Source organism: Microcaecilia unicolor, chromosome 5 (genome assembly GCF_901765095.1).
Source record: "Microcaecilia unicolor chromosome 5, aMicUni1.1, whole genome shotgun sequence".
In the NCBI taxonomy this organism is placed as follows: domain Eukaryota; kingdom Metazoa; phylum Chordata; class Amphibia; order Gymnophiona; family Siphonopidae; genus Microcaecilia; species Microcaecilia unicolor.
The window spans coordinates 85,118,094-85,142,355 of record NC_044035.1 but is presented as its reverse complement, the minus strand read 5'-3'; the positions used below and the strand labels follow the sequence as shown (position 1 = coordinate 85,142,355).

General features: G+C 48.4%; 1 protein-coding gene across 1 annotated transcript in view; it reads left to right on the top strand.

The window, feature by feature from the left end:
• PTEN (phosphatase and tensin homolog) overlaps positions 1–24,262 on the top strand; it is a 308,757-nt gene that overhangs the window by 240,664 nt on the left and 43,831 nt on the right. The window contains exon 8 of the mRNA XM_030203074.1: positions 11,827–12,054. Coding sequence (XP_030058934.1) covers positions 11,827–12,054 — 228 coding nt within the window. The remainder of the gene's footprint in view (positions 1–11,826; positions 12,055–24,262) is intronic.

Below are 24,262 nucleotides of genomic sequence, written 5' to 3'. Positions count from 1 at the left end.
TCACGGTTCGGACTGTGCCTTCCTTTATGCCTTAGGTGGTTTCAGCGTTTCACCTAAACCAGCCTGTTTTTCTTCCCTCCTTTGTTGAGGAGGAGTTTCCAGATTCATTTGGGCAGTTGCACCTTTTGGATGTGCGCAGGACTCTGTTGCAGTATCTGCAAATTACAAATTCTTTCAGGACCTCTGATCATCTTTTTGTGCTGTTTGCAGGTCCTCGCAGAGGGTCTTCAGCGTCTAAAGCCACTATTGCCCGTTGGCTCAAAGAAGCTATCTTTTCAGCATATCTGCTGTCTGGCCGGGCTCCACCTGAAGCCTTTAAGGCACATTCCACAAGAGCGATTTCCTCTTCCTGGGCGGAAACTGGAGCAATATCTCTTCATGAGATTTGCAGTGCTGCAACATGGGCTTCTAAGCTCTCTTTCGCCCGACATTACAGGCTGGATGTGGCTGCCAGGAGGGATGCGCGTTTTGGAGCACAGGTGCTAGCGCGTGGTGTGGCTTGTTCCCACCCTGTTTAGGGATTGCTTTGTTACATCCCATACGTAATGGCTTCATCTGCTTGATGACAAGGAAGGGAAAATTAGGTTCATACCATGATAATTTTCTTTCCTTTAGTCATAGCAGATGAAGCCATGAGCCCTCCCTGTATGATTGTCTGTATTGCAGTGATTCTGATTTTAGGTGCTGTTCTTGTTTCCTGAAGTTATATTCCTTCCTTGGGGAGTCGGAAAACAGTCTTCAGGATTCTTGTTACAGTTATAGGAGGATGAGTTCATTCCCTCCAGTTCATGTTTTGGGAGGATGAGTTTATTCCCTCCAGGAGGATGCAAGTATTCCCTCCGTTTATACAAAGTGGAGGACGAGTTTATTCCCTCCAGGAGGATGAGTTCATTCCCTCCTTTTGTTGAGTTTTTATGCCCTTGTTAAGGGGCCATCGTTCGCTGTGAGGAAAGTTCATGTTATTCCCATTGCGGTTTGCCATACTGCTTTGGAAGCTTCAAATACTGAAGAGGCAGTGGAGCTAGCTGGCCATGAGGCACTGTGAAAAATTGAGTGCTCTCTATCTCCCTCTGCTGGTTGATGAACACAACCCATACGTAATGGCTTCATCTGCTATGAATAAAGGAAAGAAAATTATCATGGTAAGAACCTAATTTTCCCTTGTTTATGAAGCTCTGAAGTGTTGACAGAACTGTGTTTGAAGTGACATACTATCTTTTGACATTTGCAGAGGGCCACATCAATTCCAGCCTCTTGTATAGCAGTATTTACACAGAGCTGCAGTACATGTACCATACAAGGAATGTTCTTGTACGGCAGATGAGAAGTTGCTTTAACCATATTTCTAGCTTTATTAGTCCCAAAAGTAGAAATTGTATCCCAGAGATGCCATTCATCAAGTACATATTTGACATGGTCAGCCACTTGTTCAGCTGTGTGTTTTATTAAAATTAAAAATTCCAAGAGCTATCGACTGAAAACACCAGTTTTCATCAATGAAATGCACAGTTGTTCCAAGATAGCTCTCAATCCCAACAGAAGTCCAGTAATCTGCTGTTATAGATTCACATGTAGCTTTTGGTAAGTGCATCATTTTTGTCCTGCTTTTTATGATCATAAAGTTCAGATAACCTTCGCCTAATGGTAACTCATGAAGGCAACACATAGGTAAGAGTCAGATGTGGCCACCTGGAGAAGTCTCTGCAGCCCTAAATTTGTTGCATCATTAACTGGTCTGCAGTCTATAGCAATCCATTGTATCAGTTTCTTTGGTCATTGTATCTGCTTTTGCCTTACAACAGTTGATTTTCTGAAGAAGTTTCAATTTTCCGGTTGTCAGATGAATCTGAAGTTCCAGGAACTGAATCTTTTGATGAGTGAACAAAAGGACGTTTGCTTTTAAGGTGGTAGGTCAGCATAGTGAGGCGTCTGTGGTATCAGAAATCCATACCACAATATTTACAAACAGCAGTTGTCTTGTCCTTGAAACGAAAGTCACCGTTTAGCAAAACTTTATCGTTGCCCGTTAACCATTTTCTCTTTTCATAGTTGTGATGGGGGGAGCCCCAGCTTTGAGTCCGGTAGGTGTCTCTGGCAGCTCTGAGTGGGGTCGGTGGCGCCAATTGTGCAACCCTACCAAAATATATATATTTTTTAGTACCTTTGTTGTCTGGTGATTTTATTTTATCATCTTCCCTTCCCTTTCCCCTCCTCTCCTCTCCATTCCATGGACACCATGTCTTTCCTTCCCACGAACTAAGCTCAGATTTAATGTGTCGGTAATTAGAGCTTTTTAAATAGATAATAGGGCTGTACATTGATTAAAAGTTTGAATTCTACAGTTGAGCGCAATTTTAAAAATTTAATCGCACAATTAATCGTATGATACGAATGGGCACCATCTCCCTTTCTCTCTCCCTCCCTGGGCACCATCTCCTCGTTTCCTTTCCCCTCCACTCCACAGGCGGTATCTATTTCTCCTCCCCTCTATGGGCGCCATCTCATCCCCTCTCTAACGCTCCCCACCCCTCCATGGACACCAAATCATCCCCTCCCCTCCATGGGCGCCATCTCATCCCCTCTCTAACACTCCCCACCATTCCATGGACACCAAATCGCCCCGGCCCCCCCCCCCCCCCCCCCCCCCCCCCCGGTTCACATCTTTAGCAGGCCCACTCTCCACTGCGGCTCCTTCTCCCTTCTCACCGCTGCAGGCTGCACTGAAAACAGTGCTGCTTCTCTCCCGGCCCAAAGCATCTATCTGTAACAGGAAGATCTGAGGTGGAACTTCCTGTTACAGAGAGACACTCCGGGCAGGGTATATATAAGTAAAGTTTAAGAAAATAAAGAAGTTGGTAGGTGGTGGAAATTGTTCTGACTTAGCTTTTTCTGGGGAAGATGCTACCATACATTAGTTACTCTAGAAACACTGCAGCCTTTCTAAAAAGGTTGTAGTTCAGAAGTTTCAGAAAAAGTAAACTCATAATCCAAAGTATTCATTTACAAGGAAACCTTAAAGCAGTGGTTCCCAAACCTGTCCTGGGGCCTCCCTAGACAGGTTTTCAGGATATCCACAGTGAACATTCTTGAAAGATTTGCACGCTGCCTCCACAGCAGGCGAGTCTCTCTCCTGACTATTCGTTGTGGATTCCCTGAAAACCTTGACTGGCTGGGAAACCTTCAGGGCAGGCTTGGGAACCCTACTGCCTTAAAGAAAACCGTGCTTCCAAACAGTGAATCTCCTGGTTCAAGGACATGAAATGTATAGCCTATCATTGTAATGTCTGTTCAGTTAGAGCTTTTTATTTGGCTTTCTTGAGTTTGATTATGATTTTTCCAGCAGTGTGTAAATAGAAAATAATTTTATTTCCTTTCTACTAATTTTGATGGTCAGCGCTCATATGGTGGGACAACTGAGAGCTCATAGCCTTTCTTGTTTACAGTCCCTGGTGGTCTTTTTTTTTCTGTAAGGGGGGGGGGGTCCCCCCTGATCTCAAAAGTTTTATCCCTGCTGATCACGTCAGTGTTTTGATGAGCTTCAATGGGTCCCTCTGCAGGGCAGAGTAGAAAGGAAGCTGCTAGTTGTCTCAAGGTGAACTTACAGTTGATGTGCTGTATTGGGCCAGAATGGAAGGAGATATTTTATAACTTTTACTGCCAGGTTCAGTGTTGGAGAGTAGCCACACAGAACAAGAGCATTTCTGTGTTGTCAGCTGTTTCAGTGAGAAGTAACAGTAGTGCTAGTTGATTTCCAGGCCATAGGTCTTAAGTTTGACACCCTTGATTTTGATCTTCAACTTTCTTTGTTCAAAATATAACGTCGGTCTTTTCTAGGTGGCAAAGTGTTTTGCTCTTCACTTTCTCTGTCTACACTGAGTGAAATTGTTATTCTCTGAGAACAAGCAGGCTGCTTGTTCTCACTGATGGGTGACGTCCACGGCAGCCCCTCCAATCGGAAACTTCACTAGCAAAGGCCTTTGCTAGTCCTTGCGCGCCCATGTGCGGCCGTCTTCCCGCCCGAACCGGCTCGTGTTCGTCAGTCTTCTTTTGTCCACGCTCGGGACGGTCGTGTTTTGCGCCGTTTCGCGCCCCTCAAAGTTGACCCTCGCGCGTCTTCGCGATTTTGTTAAAAAAAAAAAAAAAGAGACGTTTCGGTCTTGTCCCTTCCCGTGTGTCCAGTTTGTTTTCCCCGACATAAGTTTCCTTTCGCTTTCGGGGTAGGCCTTTTTTGAGGCCTCGGTATGGGTTTTTTCTCTCCCTATTTTGGTGCCCTTAGTTGCCATTACGAATTTTGATTTCACCGGCGTGATTTTCCGCCCATGTCATCGAAGTCTCCCAGCGGCTTCAAGAAGTGCACCCAGTGCGCCCGGGTAATCTCGCTCACTGATAGGCACGCGTCGTGTCTTCAGTGTCTGGGGGCTGGGCACCGCCCGCAGGCCTGTAGTCTTTGCGCCCTTTTACAGAAGAGGACTCAGGTAGAGAGATTGGCCTAGTGGAACGTCTTGTTCTCGGGCTCTTCGTCGACAACAGCACCGGAGTCATCGAGTGCATCGACGTCGGCAGCTTCAAGACCTTCGACCTCGGCATCGACTGCATCGAGGTATCGACCCTCTGCATCGTCGGTACCGAGACATCGAAAGGCTGCGTCGGCGTCGGTGGTACCGGGACCTCCACTGTTGCTGATGTCGTCGGACGGTGGTGCTTCAACTGGAGTGCAGGTGAGGGCTGTCCATTCCCCTGCTGGTGGCGGTGAGCCTTCGGGTGGGTCTCCCCCTACCCTGAGGGCTCCTGCGGTACAGCCCCCCCGAGACCGACCTTCTTCGGCCTCGGCCCCGAGGAAGAGACGGCTGGATTCTACGTCCTCCTCGTCGGTACCGGGAAGCTCCGGTGACATGCTTCGTTTGAAAAAATCAAAGAAGCATCGACACCGGTCTCCTTCCCGCATCGGTACCGAGAGCTCTGGATCGCCGAGGGAGTCGGCACCCAGTAGGCATGGACGCCGGGAGGACCGCTCACCCTCTGTTCAGGCGGTGTTGATGCGCTCCACCTTGGACAGCCCGGAACAGCCTCCACGCCCGGAACAGACTCTCACCTCGACGCCTGCATCGGCTTCCATGTCTTTCTCCACAGCCGCTCTGCACGAGAGTCTCCGGGCCGTTCTCCCAGAGATCCTGGGAGAGCTGTTGCGCCCTTCCCCTCCGGTACCGGGGGTGCTTGCGCCACCGGTACCGTCGAGTGAGGCGCTGGCTGGCCCCTTGCCCGGGTGAGGTCTCTGACATCGGTGCCGCTTGTGGTACCAACTGCGGCCGCCTCCCAGGAAGGCTCCCCGATGACGTCGGCGGAGGGAGCTTCGCCGGTGCTGGCGAGGGAGTCTACCTCTCGACGCTCCCGCCGTGGCCGTGTTTCCACGGAGTCGAGCCGGGCACGGCTTCAGACACAGGTTCATGAACTTGTGTCTGATACCGATGGTGAGGCCTCGTGGGAGGAGGAGGAGGACATCAGATATTTCTCTGATGAGGAGTCTGATGGCCTTCCTTCTGATCCCACTCCCTCCCCTGAAAGGCAGCTTTCTCCTCCCGAGAGTCTGTCTTTTGTGGCCTTTGTCTGGGAGATGTCTACGGCCATCCCCATCCCGGTGGTTGTGGAGGATGAGCCCAGGGCTGAAATGTTTGAGCTCTTGGACTATCCTTCTCCACCTAAGGAAGCGTCCACAGTACCCATGCATCATGTCCTAAAAAAGACATTGCTGGCAAACTGGACCAAGCCTCTAAGTAATCCCCACATTCCCAAGAAGATCGTCCCAGTACCGGATCCATGGGGACCCAGAGCTGATGCGCACTCAGTTGCCTCATGACTGGTGTGGTGGATCTGGCCCTAAAAAAGGCTAAGAGTTCTAGGGAGCATGCTTCGGCGCCCCCGGGCAAGGACTCTAGAGCCTTAGACTCCTTTGGGAGGAAGGCCTACCATTCTTCTGTGCTCGTGGCCAAAATCCAGTCTTACCAGCTCTACACGAGCATCCATATGCGGAACAATGTGCGGCAGTTGGCAAGCTTGGTGGACAAGCTTCCTCCTGAGCAAGCCAAGCCATTTCAGGAGGTGGTCAGGCAGCTGAAGGCGTGCAGAAAATTCCTGGCCAGAGGGGTATACGATACCTTTGATGTTGCGTCCAGGGCCGCTGCTCAAGGTGTGGTGATGCGCAGACTCTCATGGCTGCGTGCCTCCGACCTGGAGAATAGGATCCAGCAGCGGATTGCGGACTCCCCTTGCCAAGCGGACAATATTTTTGGAGAGAAAGTCGAACAGGTGGTAGAGCAGCTCCACCAGCGGGATACCGCTTTCGACAAGTTCTCCCGCCAGCAGCCTTCAGCATCTACCTCCTCAGGTAGACGTTTTATGGGGGAAGGAAGACTGTTCCCTACTCTTCTGGTAAGCGTAGGTACAATCCTCCTTCTCGACAGCCTGCGGCCCAGGCTAAGCCCCAGCGCGCTCGCTCTCGTCAGCAATGCCCCACGGCTCCCCAGCAAAAGCAGGGGGCGAGCTTTTGACTGGCTCCAGCAGAGCATAGCCGACATCAACATGTCAGTGCCGGGCGATCTGCCGGTCGGGGGGAGGTTGAAAGCTTTTCACCAAAGGTGGCCTCTCATAACCTCCGATCAGTGGGTTCTCCAAATAGTCCGGCAAGGATATACCCTCAATTTGGCCTCAAAACCTCCAAATTGTCCACCGGGAGCTCAGTCTTACAGCTTCCAGCACAAGCAGGTACTTGCAGAGGAACTCTCCGCCCTTCTCAGCGCCAATGTGGTCGAGCCCGTGCCATCCGGGCAAGAAGGGCTGGGATTCTATTCCAGGTATTTCCTTGTGGAAAAGAAAACAGGGGAGATGCGTCCCATCCTAGACCTAAGGGCCCTGAACAAATATCTGGTCAAGGAAAAGTTCAGGATGCTTTCCCTGGGCACCCTTCTTCCCATGATTCAGGAAAACGACTGGCTATGCTCTCTGGACTTGAAGGACGCCTACACGCACATCCCGATACTGCCAGCTCACAGGCAGTATCTGCGATTTCAGCTGGGCACACGTCACTTCCAGTACTGTGTGCTACCCTTGGGCTCGCCTCTGCGCCCAGAGTATTCACCAAGTGCCTAGCTGTAGTAGCAGCGGCGCTTCGCAGGCTGGGAGTGCACGTGTTCCCCTATCTCGACGATTGGTTGGTGAAGAACACATCCAAGGCAGGAGCTCTACAGTCCATGCAGAGGACTATTCGCCTCCTGGAGCTACTGGGGTTTGTGATAAATTATCCAAAGTCCCATCTTCTCCAAGTACAGAGACTCGAATTCATAGGAGCTCTGCTGGATTCTCGGACGGCTCGTGCCTATCTCCCAGAGACGAGAGCCAGCAACTTGTTGTCCCTTGTCTCTCGGGTGCGAGCGTCCCAGCAGATCACAGCTCGGCAGATGTTGAGATTGTTGGGCCACGTGGCCTCCACAGTTCATGTGACTCTTATGGCTCGCCTTCACATGCGATCTGCTCAATGGACCCTAGCTTCCCAGTGGTTTCAGGCTACTGGGGATCTAGAAGACGTGATCCACCTGTCCACGAGTTTTCTCAAATCCCTGTATTGGTTGACGATTTGGTCCAGTTTGACTCTGGGACGTCCTTTCCAAATTCCTCAGCCACAAAAAGTGCTGACTACGGATGCGTCTCTCCTGGGGTGGGGAGCTCATGTCGATGGGCTTCACACCCAGGGAAGCTGGTCCCTCCAGGAACGCGATCTGCAGATCAATCTCCTGGAGTTATGAGCGGTCTGGAACGCTCTGAAGGCTTTCAGAGATCGGCTGTCCCACCAAATTATCCAAATTCAGACAGACAACCAGGTTGCCATGTATTACATCAACAAGCAGGGGGGCACCGGATCTTGCCCCCTGTGTCAGGAGGCCGTCAGCATGTGGCTCTGGGCTCGTCACGGCATGTTGCTCCAAGCCACATATCTGGCAGGCGTAAACAACAGTCTGGCCGACAGGTTGAGCAGGATCATGCAACCTCACGAGTGGTCGCTCAACTCCAGAGTAGTGCGACAGATCTTCCAGGTGTGGGGCACCCCCTTGGTAGATCTCTTTGCATCTCGAGCCAACCACAAAGTCCCTCAGTTCTGTTGCAGACTTCAGGCCCACGACAGACTGGCATCGGATGCCTTCCTCCTGGACTGGGGGGAGGGTCTGCTGTATGCTTATCCTCCCATCCCTCTGGTGGGGAAGACTTTGTTGAAACTCAAGCAAGACCGAGACACCATGATTCTGATTGCTCCGTTTTGGCCTCGTTAGATTTGGTTCCCTCTTCTTCTGGAGTTATCCTCCGAAGAACTGTGGAGATTGGAGTGTTTTCCGACCCTCATCACACAGGACGAAGGGGCGCTTCTGCATCCCAACCTCCGGTCTCTGGCTCACGGCCTGGATGTTGAGAGCGTAGACTTTGCCTCTTTGGGTCTGTCAGAGGGTGTCTCCCGTATCTTGCTTGCTTCCAGGAAAGATTCCACTAAGAGAAGTTACTTCTTTTTATTTAGGAGGTTTGCTGTCTGGTGTGACAGCAAGGCCCTAGATCCTCGCTCTTGTCCTACACAGACCCTGCTTGAATACCTTCTGCACTTGTCTGAGTCTGGTCTCAAGACCAACTCTGTAAGGGTTCACCTTAGTGCAATCAGTGCATACCATTACCGTGTGGAAGGTAAGCCGATCTCAGGACAGCCTTTAGTTGTTCGCTTCATGAGAGGTTTGCTTTTGTCAGAGCCCCCCGTCAAACGTCCTACAGTGTCATGGGATCTCAATGTCGTTCTCACCCAGCTGATGAAACCTCCTTTTGAGCCACTGAACTCCTGCCATCTGAAGTACTTGACCTGGAAGGTCATTTTCTTGGTGGCAGTTACTTCAGCTCGTAGAGTCAGTGAGCTTCAGTCCCTGGTAGCCCAGGCCCCTTATACCAAATTTCATCATAACAGAGTAGTCCTCCGCACTCACCCTAAGTTCTTGCCGAAGGTAGTGTCGGAGTTCCATCTGAACCAGTCAATTGTCTTGCCAACATTCTTTCCCCGTCCTCATTCCTGCCCTGCTGAACGTCAGCTGCACACATTGGACTGCAAAAGAGCATTGGCCTTCTATCTGGAGCGGACACAGCCCAACAGACAGTCCGCCCAATTGTTTGTTTCTTTTGATCCCAACAGGAGGGTAGTGGCTGTGGGGAAACGCACCATATCCAATTGGCTAGCAGATTGCATTTCCTTCACTTACGCCCAGGCTGGGCTGGCTCTTGAGGGTCATGTCACGGCTCACAATGTTAGAGCCATGGCTGCGTCAGTGGCCCACTTGAAGTCAGTCACTATTGAAGAGATCTGCAAAGCTGCGACGTGGTCATCTGTCCACACATTCACATCTCATTACTGCCTGCAGCAGGATACCCGATGCGACAGTCGGTTCGGGCAGTCAGTGCTTCAGAATCTGTTCGGGGTTTAGAATCCAACTCCACCCCCCCTAGGCCCATGTTTATTCTGTTCCAGGCTACACTCTCAGTTAGTTGGATAAGTTGTTAGGTCAATCTCAGTTATGTCCTCGCCGTTGCGAGGCCCAATTGACCATGTTTATTGTTTTGAGTGAGCCTGGGGGCTAGGGATACCTCATCAGTGAGAACAAGCAGCCTGCTTGTCCTCGGAGAAAGCGAATGCTACATACCTGTAGAAGATATTCTCCGAGGACAGCAGGCTGATTGTTCTCACAAACCATCCCGCCTCCCCTTTGGAGTTGTGTCTTCCCTTATCTTTGTCTTGCTACATATGGGACTGACGAACACGAGCCGGTTTGGGCGGGAAGACTGCCGCGCATGCGCGGTGCGCATGGGCGCGTGAGGACTAGCAAAGGCCTTTGCTAGTGAAGTTTCCAATTGGAGGGGCTGCCGTGGACGTCACCCATCAGTGAGAACAATCAGCCTGCTGTCCTCGGAGAATACCTTCTACAGGTATGTAGCATTCGCTTTGCTTGGGCTCTCTGGATGACGTCATCCCAGGCTTCAGTCCCATGCACAGCCAATCAGAATGGAGGCAAGGGCCCAGGCAGCTTCATGGAACGTTCATCCTTCCTATATAATAATTTGCACCATGAACATTCCATGGGCCCGTGCCTACATTCTGGTTGGCTGTGCCTGGGACTGAAGCCTCAGATGACGTCATCCAGAGAGCCCAAGCAACAGCAGTGCGAGTCAACCAGCTTGCCACCCCACACGCCAACGCCAGGCCGCCCGCCCAGCAGAGCGAGTCGACCTGCAGCCCGCCCCGTCAAAACAAATAGCACAGAAAAGCCATAAAATCTCACACAGACAACATAAGCCTGATCTCATCCTCCTCGAATAGTGCTAAATACAGTGGGATAATTCCTGTGCTTCTTTAGATTAATTCAGCGCGCACCACTAAGCCTGGGGATTGGGGGACAGGAGAGCCCTTGAGACAGCTGAGTGAGGGTAGCGGGGCGCTTGCGCAGTACTCATCCGACTTGGAAAGAGGAGGGAGGCACTGACAGATTGTGCTCTGTCCGGCACCGCAGTTGGAACTCAACGGGATGGAGAGGTGTGTGTCTTACGTCGAGTCCTGCAGTGAAGAGAGAAGTGCACCGCACTTGCAGCCCCGCAATGCCTCTCAGGGGCCCAGGCTGCAGCTGGTATCGCGCTGCCTTTAGGGAGACGTGTGGGCGCCGAGCCAAGGACCCTGGGCTGCACCCTGTGATATGGAAGCGCGGGGCAGTAGCAGCGGCGACGGCCATTGGCGGGTGAAGGGCTCGAGGCGGCTCGTGGGCCAGGGAGTCTTCCTCTGCTCCCTCCTGTTAAGTGTTTGCTGCACCGCCGGCATCCTGCAGCAGCCCAGTGAGCTCTGTGCGCGCGCGCTAGAACCTGCTTATTGTGCGTGTGCTCGTGAGGGTTTAGAGGCAGCGCTGCTGTTCAGGTGGCCGGCAGGGAGGTCAAGCAAGCAAAGTTCTTTAATCTGCTTTTCTGGGGAGGGGGTTGGTTTTTGTCCTTTCTTTTTCTTAGCTTTTATTTTCCATGAACGTTCGATGAAGCTGCCTGGGCCCGCACTGCTGTTGCTTGGGCTCTCTGGATGACATCATCCAAAGCTTCAGTCCCAGGCACAGCCAATCAGAATGGAGGCACGGGCCCAGGCAGCTTCATGGAACGTTTATGGTGCAAATTATTATATAGGATATGGACTTTCAGATCCATCTACTACATCTATGTGCTTGTTTTTTTCACAGAATATTTGTCACATCTGTTCCTAACAGACATTTCATTCAAAGCAGATGTTTTTCCAACTGCTTAAGAATGTGCGACCATCTCTGGGAGAAAGATGACTAAAATAGCGGATCCAAAATGTTGAGAATAGCTTTTTTTTTCTTTTTTTTTCAATGTCATGGGTCCATAAGCAGTCTGCAAAAGTTGCATGTTTTGAGGTTCAGTAAGTACCCCCCCCCCCCCCCCCCCCCCCCCAAATAAAAGAATACATTTTGGACTGTTGTAGCACAAATAGTTTGCTGTAACAAAATTCATTAAAACCTCATTTTTGTTTCTGGTGACTGGTCACCTTTTCCCAGAGATGGTTAGATATAGCATTGTTTAAACTTCATGCCTTTTCTTACCTTAACCTTACCTTCACACTAGTATTTTTTAAAAATTCTATCAGATGCGTTATCTGCTAGGGCACCGTGCCTCTCTGATTTTTCAAATTAGCAAAAATAACATATATATCAGTAAATCTCATAGGTTATATAATTTTTTCTGCCTTTATTTTTTTTTTTTTAGGACAAAATGTTCCATTTTTGGGTAAACACGTTCTTCATACCGGGACCTGAAGAATACTCTGAAAAAGTAGAAAATGGGAGTTTACTTGGAGAATCAGAACTTGATGGTATTTACAGTACAGAGCGCTCAGATAATGACAAGGAATATCTTATTCTCACATTAACAAAGAATGATCTAGACAAGGCAAATAAAGACAAGGCCAATAGATATTTCTCTCCAAATTTCAAGGTTAGTAAATTCAGCAAAATAGTTTGAAGGAGTCATTTACAAAATGCTAATTATTTACTTATACAGTGTCACAGGGACAGGAGGCCCATTGAAACTGCTTAATTTCCTTCCGTTTGTATTATGAGAACAGTTTTACCTTCACTTTGACAACCCAAGCTTTTTCAGTTTTTACTGCCACCAAGAGGCTGTTCCATGCTTTCACCACCCTTTCTGTAAAAAGATTTCTACTGTCTTGGGAGTCTGCTGCTTCATAAGTCTAGAACTTTTTTTTGCTTAAAATGGTTTGCATCTTATGTTACTGTACCTTTTGAAGCATGTGAATCTCTATCAGACTTCCTAAAATTGTCTTAGTAACCTCACAGCTAGTTTTCATATTTATTCACAGGAATATTAATCATGAAGTAATATAAAAGAGCTCTATATAAGGTATTTATACAAAGCTGGAGATATTACAGAAAATTGTAGTGTTTAATGAAAATAGGTTTAGTCTAGATTTCATGCAATGGGCTTTTGTTTCTTTTCAGCTTGTTCAGACCCATTTTGTCATTGCCTGTAGCACCTGAGTATACTAATCTGTTATAATTTTTTGCTGTCACTAGATATCATTTGCTTAAAGGCAACTTTAATGGGGGAACACAGAGATTTAATATAAGAATGGGTTCTGTTCTTATTCTTAGTGGCTGAGAGGAAATGTTGCTAAGATATTCTTCAAATAAAACAGAACACGAAAAGAATTATACAAATGGAGATGAAAATGTCTGAGAGCAAAATAAGTCTCTTAAAATGTTAAGGACTGTGCTGAAACTTGGTTTTGGGGGTGGGGGGAATAGTGAAAACATAGAATCATGATGGCAGTTTAGTGCTAAATATCCCATCCAGTCTGCCCTTCCTCAGTAACCACTAACTCCTCCTTTTCCTGAGGGATCCCACGTGCCTGTCCCATGCTTTCTTAAATTCTGACGCAGTTCTTGTCTCCACAACCTCCACCGGGAGGCCATTCCACGCATCCACCACCTTTTCCTTGAAGAGTATTTCTTAGATTCCTCCTAAACCAATTTCCTCTTAACTTCATCTTATGCCCTCTCATTCCAGAGTTTTCCTTCATTTGAAAAAGGCTCACCTCCTGTGTATTAACGCCACTGAGGTATTTAAACATCTGTATCATATTCCCTCCGTATACATGTTGAGGTCCATAAGCCTGGCCCTATGTGATTTATAGCAAAAAACAGAGAGGGTTCAAAGCACAGAATAAAGTCCAAATAGCAAAAAAAAAAGTACCAGGGGCCTTCACAAGCGGGGCAAAAATCTTTATTCATTCATCATATGTCATTGACCTGACACAGGCCGTGTTTCAGCGTGAAGCGCCTTCATCAGGGGTCTGCATTAGAACATAAATATAATAATAAATCATGTATTATAAACAAACTAGTAAAACATGCCCGTTGCGTTAATGAAACGGGCGCTAGGCCGGTTTCCTTCCGAACCTCCCCCCCCCCTTCCCTCCCTACTCACCCCTTTCGGGGTTCTGATGGCACTGGCCGCCATTGTTGCGGATCTCGGCACGCCACCTTCAATCTGCTGCGTCGTTTGTTGTGAAGCCACTGACGCCATTGCTCCGCCCTCGACGTCATCACGTTTGACACGAGGGCGGGGCCCGAACACAGTGTTTTCGGTGGCTTCACCACCACGAAGTCTTCGAACCGGAAGGAAGTGCCCGGAGGACCTGACAGTGACGTCAGTGTCCTCAGAACGTTGAGGATGAGTTTTATTATCTAGGATTAAATTAAAAAACAGACATTAAAAACTTATGGGGGAACCAATACATAAATAATGTGAACATACATATTAACAAATACTGCGATATACCTAAACCGTGGTGTCACCAGTGTAACAAACATAATATACTATTATAAAAAATAATAAAATTGAGATGTGATGAAACATATCCAAATTAGAGAATTTGTTATAACAACAAATATGATGACAGTAATGAAGTTACGCTAATAGTGATATTGCTGAAGTGACATTTAGATTCATGTATTAAAAGACAACTAAACTTAGGTAAATCGGCAAAAGGACTCACCATTTGCTCTAAGTTGACTAAGACAACTTAAGAAAGCTGAGTCCACTACAAACTTGACTAAAATCCTTTCAAAAAATATATGTATATAATGATCATAAATAAAACAGTTGTCTGGTTGAATTGTATCGTTGAAAACCAACACAGAGTAACAATAATAAATTTATCTTATAATTGTACTTCACTGGTTAACTTAAAACGTTTGTCTATATAAATTTTAAAACTAACACGCAGTAACGATAATGAATTGGATTTCTAATTGTGCTTCAGTAGTTGACTTTTAAACGTTCCTGATATCGTCAACTGTTTAAGTGTTGCTTGAACCACACGGTGAGCATCTGCTAAAAATATAAAAACAATGTGATCTGTATCTTTTTAAAAGTCATTAAATTGAGCTCCTGGCACATTATTTATGACTACTTCTATCCCACTGTCAGTTGGTGTACCTCAGGGATCCGTCCTGGGACCTCTTCTTTTCTCCATCTATACGTCTTCCCTTGGTACTCTCTCATCCCATGGTTTTCAGTATCATCTTTATGCTGATGACTCCCAGATCTACCTCACCACACCAGAAATCTCAGCCGAAATCCAGGCCAAAGTATCGGCCTGCCTGTCTGACATTGCTGCCTGGATGTCTCAGCGCCATCTGAAACTAAACATGACCAAGACTGAGCTTCTCATCTTTACTACTACTACTACTACTTGACATTTCTAAAGCGCTACTAGGGTTACGCAGCGCTGTACAATTTAACATAGAAGGACAGTCCCTGCTCAAAGGAGCTTACAATCTAAAGGACAAATGTACAGTCAGTCAAATAGGGGCAGTCAAATTGGGCAGTCTAGATTTCCTGAAAGGTATAAAGGTTAGGTGCCGAAAGCAACATTGAAGAGGTGGGCTTTGAGCAAAGATTTGAAGATCCTCCCCCATTCTCTATTTCTGTGGATAACAATCTCATCCTTCCTGTCTCATCAGCTCGTAACCTTGGGGTCATCTTCGAATCCTCCCTCTCCTTCTCTGCACATATTCAGCAGACTGCTAAAACCTGTCGTTTCTTTCTCTATAATATCAGCAAAATTCGCCCTTTCCTTTCTGAGCACACTACCAGAACCCTCATCCACACTCTGTCATCACCTCTCACTTAGACTATTGCAACTTGCTTCTCACAGGTCTCCCACTTAGCCATCTCTCTCCTCTTCAATCTGTTCAAAATTCTGCTGCACGACTAATATTCCGCCAGTGTCGTTATGCTCATATTAGCCCTCTCCTCAAGTCACTTCACTGGCTTCCTATCCATTTCCGCATACAGTTCAAACTCCTCTCATTAGCCTATAAGTGCATTCACTCTGCAGCTCCTCAGTATCTCTCCACTCTCATCTCTCCCTACATTCCTCCCCGTGAACTCCGTTCACTGGGTAAATCTCTCTTATCGGCACCCTTCTCCTCCACTGCTAACTCCAGACTCCGTTCCTTTTATCTTGCTGCACCATATGCCTGGAATAGACTTCCTGAGCTGGTACGTCAAGCTTCATCTCTGGCTGTCTTCAAATCTAAGCTAAAAGCCCTCCTTTTTGATGCTGCTTTTAACTCCTAACCCTTATTCACTTGTTCAGAACCCTGATTTTATCATCCTCACTTTAATATTCCCTTATCTCTTTTGTCCTAATTAGATTGTAAGCTCTATCGAGCAGGGACTGTCTCTTCATGTTCAAGTTTACAGCGTTGCGTATGTCTAGTAGCGCTTTAGAAATAAGTAGTAGGAGGAGGAGATAGTCATCAAACCTGTAAATGGCAAGTGACCGACTCACCTGCAAATGCGCAGTAGAGACTTCCCTCTCTGTCCCGCCCCCGCATCAAGACGTGATGACGGGGGGAGGGGGCGGGACAGAGAGGGAAACTGCGCGGAAGGGGAGGGAGGGAACCGCTGACGTCGCTACCCGCTCCCCCCCCCAAGGTAGCCGCTACCGCCCCACCCCCACCCCCCACCCCCCCGGAGTCGCCACCACCCCCCCCTTCACCCAGCCTGGGCCCTCTCTTCGTTATTCAACTTACAGCAGCGCCGAAACAGCAGCAAGCAGCAGCTCCCGTTGGCCTTCCTTCACTGCCTGTGCCCTGCCCTCGCCGACGTGACGTCACACGAGGGCGAGGCACAGGCAGTGAAGGAAGGCCAACGGGAGCTGCTGCTTGCTGCTGTTTCGGCACTGCTGTAAGTTGAATAACGAAGAGAGGGCCCGGGCCGGGTGAGGGGGGGGGGTGGTGGCGACTCCGGGTGGGGGGGCGGTAGCTGCTACCTTGGGGGGGGGGAGGGGACATGGGAGGTCTCAGAAGGAGGGGGGGCCTTGGAGCTGGGAGGGCTGGACTGAAGGGGGCCTTCCAGCTGGCTGGGAAGAAGGGGGGGCCTTGGAACTGGGAGGGAGGGAAGGGGGCCTTGGAGCTGGGGGGGCCTTGGGCCTTGGAACTGGGAGGGCGGGGGGCCTTGCAGCTGGGAAGGGGGGAGGACTGGAGCCTTGGAGCTGGGAGGGAGGGCAGGGGGGCCCTTACAGTTGTGAGGGAGAGCAGGGGGCCTTGGAACTGGGAGGGAGGGCGGGGGGCCTTGCAGCTGGGAAGGGGGGAGGACTGGAGCCTTGGAGCTGGGAGGGAGGGCAGGGGGGCTGTTACAGTTGTGAAGGAGAGCAGGGGGCCTTGGAACTGGGAGGGAGGGAGGGGGGCCTTGGGAGCGGGGGGGGAGGGCCTGGGGCCTTGGAACTGGGAGGGGGGGCGGGCAGGGGGCCTTGCAGCTGGGAAGGGGGGAGGACTGGAGCTTTGGAGCTGGGAGGGAGGGCAGGGGGCCCCTTACAGTTGTGAGGGAGAGCAGGGGGCCTTGGAACTGGGAGGGAGGGAGGGAAGGGGGCCTTGGGAGCTGGGGGGGAGGGCCTGGGGCCTTGGAACTGGGAGGGAGGGAGGGCAGGGGGCCTTGCAGCTGGGAAGGGGGGAGGACTGGAGCCTTGGAGCTGGGAGGGAGGGACAGAGGGGGCCTTGGAGCTGGCAGGGAAGGAGGATGGCAGGGGGCCTTGCAGCTGCAACGGGAGGGGGGCCTTGGGAAAAAAAACATTCCAATACACGCCCGTTTTAACGGGCTTAACGGCTAGTGTAATATAAAAAGCTGTGACAAAAAATGGCGCCAAAAAACATACTATCAGTTATGTAGCTCATGTCGCTAAAACTGCAGAAGTTGTATCAACTTGAAACTAATATGAAAATATACAATCTAATAAATCCGGAAATTGTATGCTAAATATCCAATATTAATGTATGTTGGCATTAAAGGAAACAGATGGTATCTGGATGTTAAAAACATATAATAAGAATGCAGAAAAGATGCCAACTGGCCAGTAAGTTAATCAATTGATCCGAAGCATAAAAATGTGCAATATATTAAAAAAATAACAAACTTACCGTTCCAAATATAAATGTAAAATGTCTACATGTTCCGCACAGGAGTGCAGTGTTCCTTTTGCTTCAGGTACAATCAAACAGAAAGTGAAACTCAATGGTGCGATTTAAAAGTGACAGACAAGCTGTTGTCATTATTTATTTATTATTTATTTTAACACATTTATACCCCGCATTTTCCCACTAGTAGTAGGCTCAATGTGGCTTACACAAGACCGTAGGGCAAACTAAAGTTCAGTAAAATACAATTAAACCGTGTAATAGTAAAATAGTAAACATTAGTAAATAGTAAAATAGTAATTATTATGATATGCATGCTGAACTTAAGTAAAAAACGTTCTGTGATACTGACAAGTATGATGATGAAATACATATTGTTAACTACGAAACTTTAAATTAGAAATAAGAACCAAAAAATAAAACCATAAGATGAAATAAATTAAAAAAGAAAATGTCCCTCAGATTCAACAGCAATATCCGGTTACATCTCAGAATCTTGACACAGACCAGACCAGGTAGTAAAAATAACTGTTCTTAAATTTAAACCTTGAAGTGTCATATGATCAGATGGGATATTTTCAAATCGTGAGTATTATAAACAAAATGAATATACCGGTGACTAAACCAATGAAAGGGTCTGTGTCCGATATAGCAATGAATCCAGAGTCCATTGTTGACAGTCAATGTACCAGAATTACTATTTTTCACATATGGAACAATATGAGGTAGAATATAGATGATTGTAACGTGGTCATAATTTTGGATTTCTAAATAATGGGTAGAGAACACGTATATCTGATATTAGACACACAATGCAGGAGTTAGAGAGATACCATGCTTACTGATCAGAAACACAAAGCTGTTTCATAGTGACAAAAAACAATAGTAAAGAACATATGTCATGAACAACATTACATATCTCATTTGATTGTCCAGAATAATGTCAGAAAAGATCATGTTAAAGAATCCCACAGAAGCTATTTCATAGTAGCAAGAACAGTAATGCAACAAAAACAAAAATGCTGATAATGGCAAATTTAAGATACAGGGAGGCTCATATATATATATATTGTTACTGAATGAATGAAATCATAGTAAGGTGATACTTTCAGGATATATATATATATATATATATATATATATATAGTCCAAATTTAGGTTGCAGATGGAGAGGGCTTAACCTGTGTTTAAAAATAACACATTGTTGTTACTTATTTGAAAAAGTCTTTCATCTCTAAATTTCAATGTTCTTCCTTCTATAGAGTAGTCAATGCAGAAAGACAGATAAGTCTAGTTCATTATTCAGACCTGCTAGGAAAACTGTATCCATCTAAAAAATGCATCACTGTTCCTTTTATAGTAAAAGAGAATCAGTATCGCCTCCCCACCACGGTGTTTTGATTACTTGATAGACAAAAAATCTTAAATCAGCAAAGGAATGGGAGAATTCAGCACAGTGTTGAACTAATGGTGCGGTCAAACATTTCTTTGTTGCTTCTATGTTCAGTCTTACGTATTTTTATTTTTCTCATAGTTTTTCCCACATAAAGTAAGGAACAGGGACAAATAATGATGTGAACAGCATTTTTGGTATTGCAATCTGTGTATTGTTTTAAGTAGTAAATTTTGTCAGTTCGTGGGTTTCTAAACTCTGTAATGTCCAATGATGATTTATGACTGAGACAGCTTATTAATTTTGTAGCCACCCTCTGGACCAACTCCCAGTGACATAGGGGAGGGGTGCAGGGGGAGCAGTCGGTCCCTCAAACAGATCTTTAGAAAAAATGGCACCTATGCACCAAAAGGTTCGTACTATTACCTTTTCCTCCCGGCCACTGCATTTTGAGTCCGCGGCAGCCTGGAGGAACCGCTACCTTTCCTTTCCTGCCCCTCACTGACTGGGTCACTGAAGCCGCTGTCTACCCAACTGACTTGGCTGCAACAAAAATGAAGCTGTGCACCACTGCCCCCTCTTCCAGTTTCCTTCCTCCACCCCCCCCCCCCCCCCAAAAGTAACTTCATATTCCCAAAGTAACTTCATGTTTGGGTGGAGGAAGGAAACTGGCAGAGGCGCCAGTGGCGCACATAGGACTATGGCCCCGCACATGGCTTCATTTTTGTTGCAGCCAAGTTGGGTGGCAGTGGCTCAAACGGGGGTTGAAGTAAAAACGTTGAAAGCCATTAGGTATGTATTGTCTCCCTTGCTTTCCTCCATGCAGCTGCTATCCTCATTTACCCAAAGCAAACAAATCTAGGAGCTGCTCTTTCCAAGTTGTCATTTTTTTTTCTTTTTATTGTTGGTAGCATTTTTATTTAATATTCTTACTTATATTTTTTTAACATGCTGGCTTGTGCAGTATATTGATGTATACAGAGGAAGTATTGGTTTCATCGGTTAGAGTACTACTTTGTTCTAAATTGTAAATCATGTCATTTTGGAGACTGGTTATAGGGACTCTCTGTATTCATACAGAGATATTTTCAGGTGCTTAACAATCAGACTAACCTATTTAAAAATATAATTAAAAAAAAAACATTAGGTTGAAACCTGGGAACATGTAATATCTTTTTTTTCCTGCGCCTACATCAAAAGATAAAGATGGCATGTGGGAACCTGCTCCTTTTGTAGATTGCAGTGGTACATTATAAAAATGCACTTGCCTTTTTTATTACTACTATTTCACAGAGAAGGAATTGAATAATGAGCGGAGGTCTTCCTTCATGCAGAAAGTCTGTCCAAAGTCAGTCTTAATGTGCCAACATTGTCCAGTTCAGCACACTAATAGTCACGACATTCATACAAAGTTAATTATGTTCAGTGGAAAATAAATCTGTTGGCTCAGGTTGCTTACTACTGAATATTCCATCATTGTTTCATTATTGCTACTAAGTATTACATTTGCTTTAAACTTTGTTTTAATTCATTATTCAGGTCCTTACATGCATATGGCTTTGCTTTTTAAAACCCAAAGGTGAACAATTAGGTATAAACTGTTTTTTCTGACTTTACTTGTTTTGGACTGCTTTGTGTCTTGCTGATTTGTGCATCTGCTATCTGGAATTTTGGAAGATGGACATGAGAAAATAAAAACTAAGTTTTGGATGTACTCTGTAGAAGCTTGTTTTGGATGTACTCTGTAGAAGTTGTTGTTTACTTTTGCACTGTGTGTATGGATGCCTGTTCTGTTGTGTACATGTGGTAATATTTGAATAACTGTCTATGGTTCCTGAACATGCGGCATCATTCAAGGACAGACGTTTGAATGCTCAGTTGGACATATATGCTAATCTCAACATTGTCAGATGTTTCAGGCATATCCATGTACTTTCTTCCATGATATAACTGAATTCTATGGTGATGGAACATGGAAAGCAAGTTTGGTCCAGTGAAGACTAACTCAAAATGACCTGTTCCTTAGTTGGGTTCTGGTATTACCATAGTGAAAATATGACAATACCATGCCTCTGTGGTTATGTTCCATTAGTAAGTTAAATGATTAACTGACTTTCTTGAAAAGATTATATAAATATTATATTTCTCCGAGGACAAGCAGGCTGCTTGTTCTCACTGATGGGTGACGTCCACGGCAGCCCCTCCAATCGGAATCTTCACTAGCAAAGGCCTTTGCTAGTCCTCGCGCGCCAATGCGCACCGCGCATGCGCGGCCGTCTTCCCACCCGAAACCGGCTTGTGCCGGCCAGTCTTCTTTTCTCCGCGCTCGGTACGGTTGTGCTTTACCGTTCGTGCCCCGAAAAGTCGGCCTCGCGCGTCGTTTTTCGACTGCTTTCTGTGAGAAATCCCAGAAATTATTTGGATTAACCACTTTTGGTTTTTCCTCCCTCTACTTCGAGTTTTTTCGCCACCGTTAAGTTTTCTTTCGTCGTCGGGGTAGGCCTTACTTAGGCCCCGGTCGAAATTTCCCTTTTTTTTTTCTGTGCCAAATTTCGCCATTTCGTCTTTCGATTTCGCCGGCGTGGATTTTTCCGCCCATGACATCGAAGCCTTCCAGCGGCTTCAAGAAGTGCACCCAGTGCGCCCGGGTAATCTCGCTCACTGACAGGCACGCGTCGTGTCTTCAGTGTCTGGGGGCTGGGCACCGCCCTCAGGCCTGTAGTCTGTGTTCCCTTTTGCAAAGGCGGACTCAGGTAGCGAGGTTAGCCCAGTGGAACTTTTGTTCTCGGGCTCTTCGTCGGCATCGGCACCGGGGGTATCGAGTGCATCGACGTCTTCAGCGTCCAGACCTTCAACCTCGGCGGCCAGTACATCGAGTGCATCGAGGCATCGGCCCTCTGCATCGGCGCCGAGACATCGGACAGCTGCATCGACGTCGGTGGTACCGGGACCTCGTCTGCTGATGTCGTCGGACGGTGGTGCTTCGTCTGGAGTGCAGGTGAGGGCTGTCCATTCCCCTGCTGGTGGCGGTGAGCCTTCGGGTGGGTCTCCCCCTACCCTGAGGGCTCCTGCGGTACAGCCCCCCCCCCCCCCGAGACCGACTTTCTTCGATCTCGGCCCCGAGGAAGCGACGGCTGGATTCTACGTCCTCCTCGTCGGTACCGGGAAGCTCCGGTGACATGCTTCGTCCCAAGAAGTCGAAGAAGCATCGTCACCGGTTCCCCTTCCCATGTCGGTACCGAGAGCTCTGGGTCGCCGAAGGAGTCGGCACCCAGCAGGCATCGGCACCGGAGAGGACCGCTCACCCTCTGTTCAGGAGGTGTCGATGCGCTCCACTCTGGACAGCCCGGAACAGCCTCCACGCCCGGAACAGGTTCTGACGTCGACGCCTGCATCGACCTCCATGCCTTTCTCTGCAGGCCGCTCTGAACGAGAGCCTCCGGGCCGTTCTCCCCAGAGATTCTGGGAGAGCTGCTGCGCCCTACCCCTCCGGTACCGGCGGTGCTTGCGCCACCGGTACCGTCGAGCGTGGCGCCGGCTGGCCCATCGCCCGAGGTGAGGTCTCCGGCGTCGGTGCCGCGTGCGGTACCGGCTGCCGTCGCCTCCCAGGAAGGCTCCCCGACTACGTCGGCGGAGGGAGCTTCGCCAATGCGGGCGAGGGAGTCTACCTCTCGACGCCCCCATCGTGGACGTGGCTCCACGGAGTCGAGTCGGGCACGGTTGCAGACACAGGTCCGTGAACTTGTGTCTGACACCGAGGGTGAGGCCTCGTGGGAAGAGGAAGAGGACCCCAGATATTTCTCTGACGAGGAGTCTGAGGGTCTTCCTTCCGATCCCACTCCCTCTCCTGAAAGACAGCCTTCCCCTCCTGAGAGTCTGTCTTTTGCTTCCTTTGTCAGGGAGATGTCTACGGCCATCCCCTTCCCGGTGGTTGTGGAGGACGAGCCCAGGGCTGAAATGTTTTGAGCTCCTGGACTATCCTTCTCCACCTAAGGAAGCGTCCACTGTTCCCTTGCACCATGTCCTAAAAAAGACATTGCTTGCGAACTGGACCAAGCCTTTAACTAATCCCCACATCCCCAGAGATCGAGTCCCAGTACCGATCCATGGGGACCCAGATCTGATGCGCACTCAGTTGCCTCATGATTCTGGAGTTTGGATCTGGCCCTAAAGAAGGCTAAGAGTTCTAGGGAGCATGCTTCGGCACCCGGGCAAGGACTCTAGAACCTTAGACTCCTTTGGGAGGAAGGCCTACCATTCTTCTGTGCTCGTGGCCAAAATTCAGTCTTACCAGCTCTACACGAGCATACACATGCGGAACAATGTGCGGCAGTTGGCGGGCTTGGTTGATGCGCTCCCCCCTGAGCAAGCCAAGCCATTTCAGGAGGTGGTCAGGCAGCTGAAGGCGTGCAGAAAATTCCTGGCCAGAGGGGTGTATGACACTTTTGATGTTGCATCCAGGGCCGCTGCTCAAGGTGTGGTGATGCGCAGGCTCTCATGGCTGCGTGCCTCCGACCTGGAGAATAGAATCCAGCAGCGGATTTGCGGACTCGCCTTGCCGTGCGGATAACATTGTTGGAGAGAAGTCGAACAGGTGGTAGAGCAGCTCACCAGCGGGACACCGCATTCGACAAGTTCTCCCGCCGGCAGCCTTCAGCCTCTACCTCTACAGGTAGAAGATTTTTGGGGGGAAGGAAGACTGTTCCCTACCTTCTGGCAAGCGTAGGTACAATCCTCCTTCTCGACAGCCTGCGGCCCAGGCTAAGCCCCAGCGCGCTCGCTCTCGTCAGCAGCGTGCGCCTCAGCAAGGCCCCTCGGCTCCCCAGCAAAAGCAAGGGACAAGCTTTTGACTGGCTCCAGCAGAGTATAGCCGACATCCAAGTGTCAGTGCCGGGCGACCTGCCAGTCGGAGGGAGGTTGAAAGCTTTTCACCAAAGGTGGCCTCTCATAACCTCCAATCAGTGGGTTCTCCAATAGTCCGGCAAGGATATACCCTCAATTTGGCCTCAAAACCTCCAATTGTCCACCGGGAGCTCAGTCTTCCAGCTTCAGCACAAGCAGGTACTTGCAGAGGAACTCTTCGCCCTTCTCAGCGCCAATGCGGGTCGAGCCCGTGCCATCCGGGCAAGAAGGGCTGGGATTCTATTCCAGGTACTTCCTTGTGGAAAAGAAAACAGGGGGGATGCGTCCCATCCTAGACCTAAGGGCCCTGAACAAATATCTGGTCAAAGAAAAGTTCAGGATGCTTTCCCTGGGCACCCTCCTTCCCATGATTCAGGAAAACGATTGGCTATGCTCTCTGGAC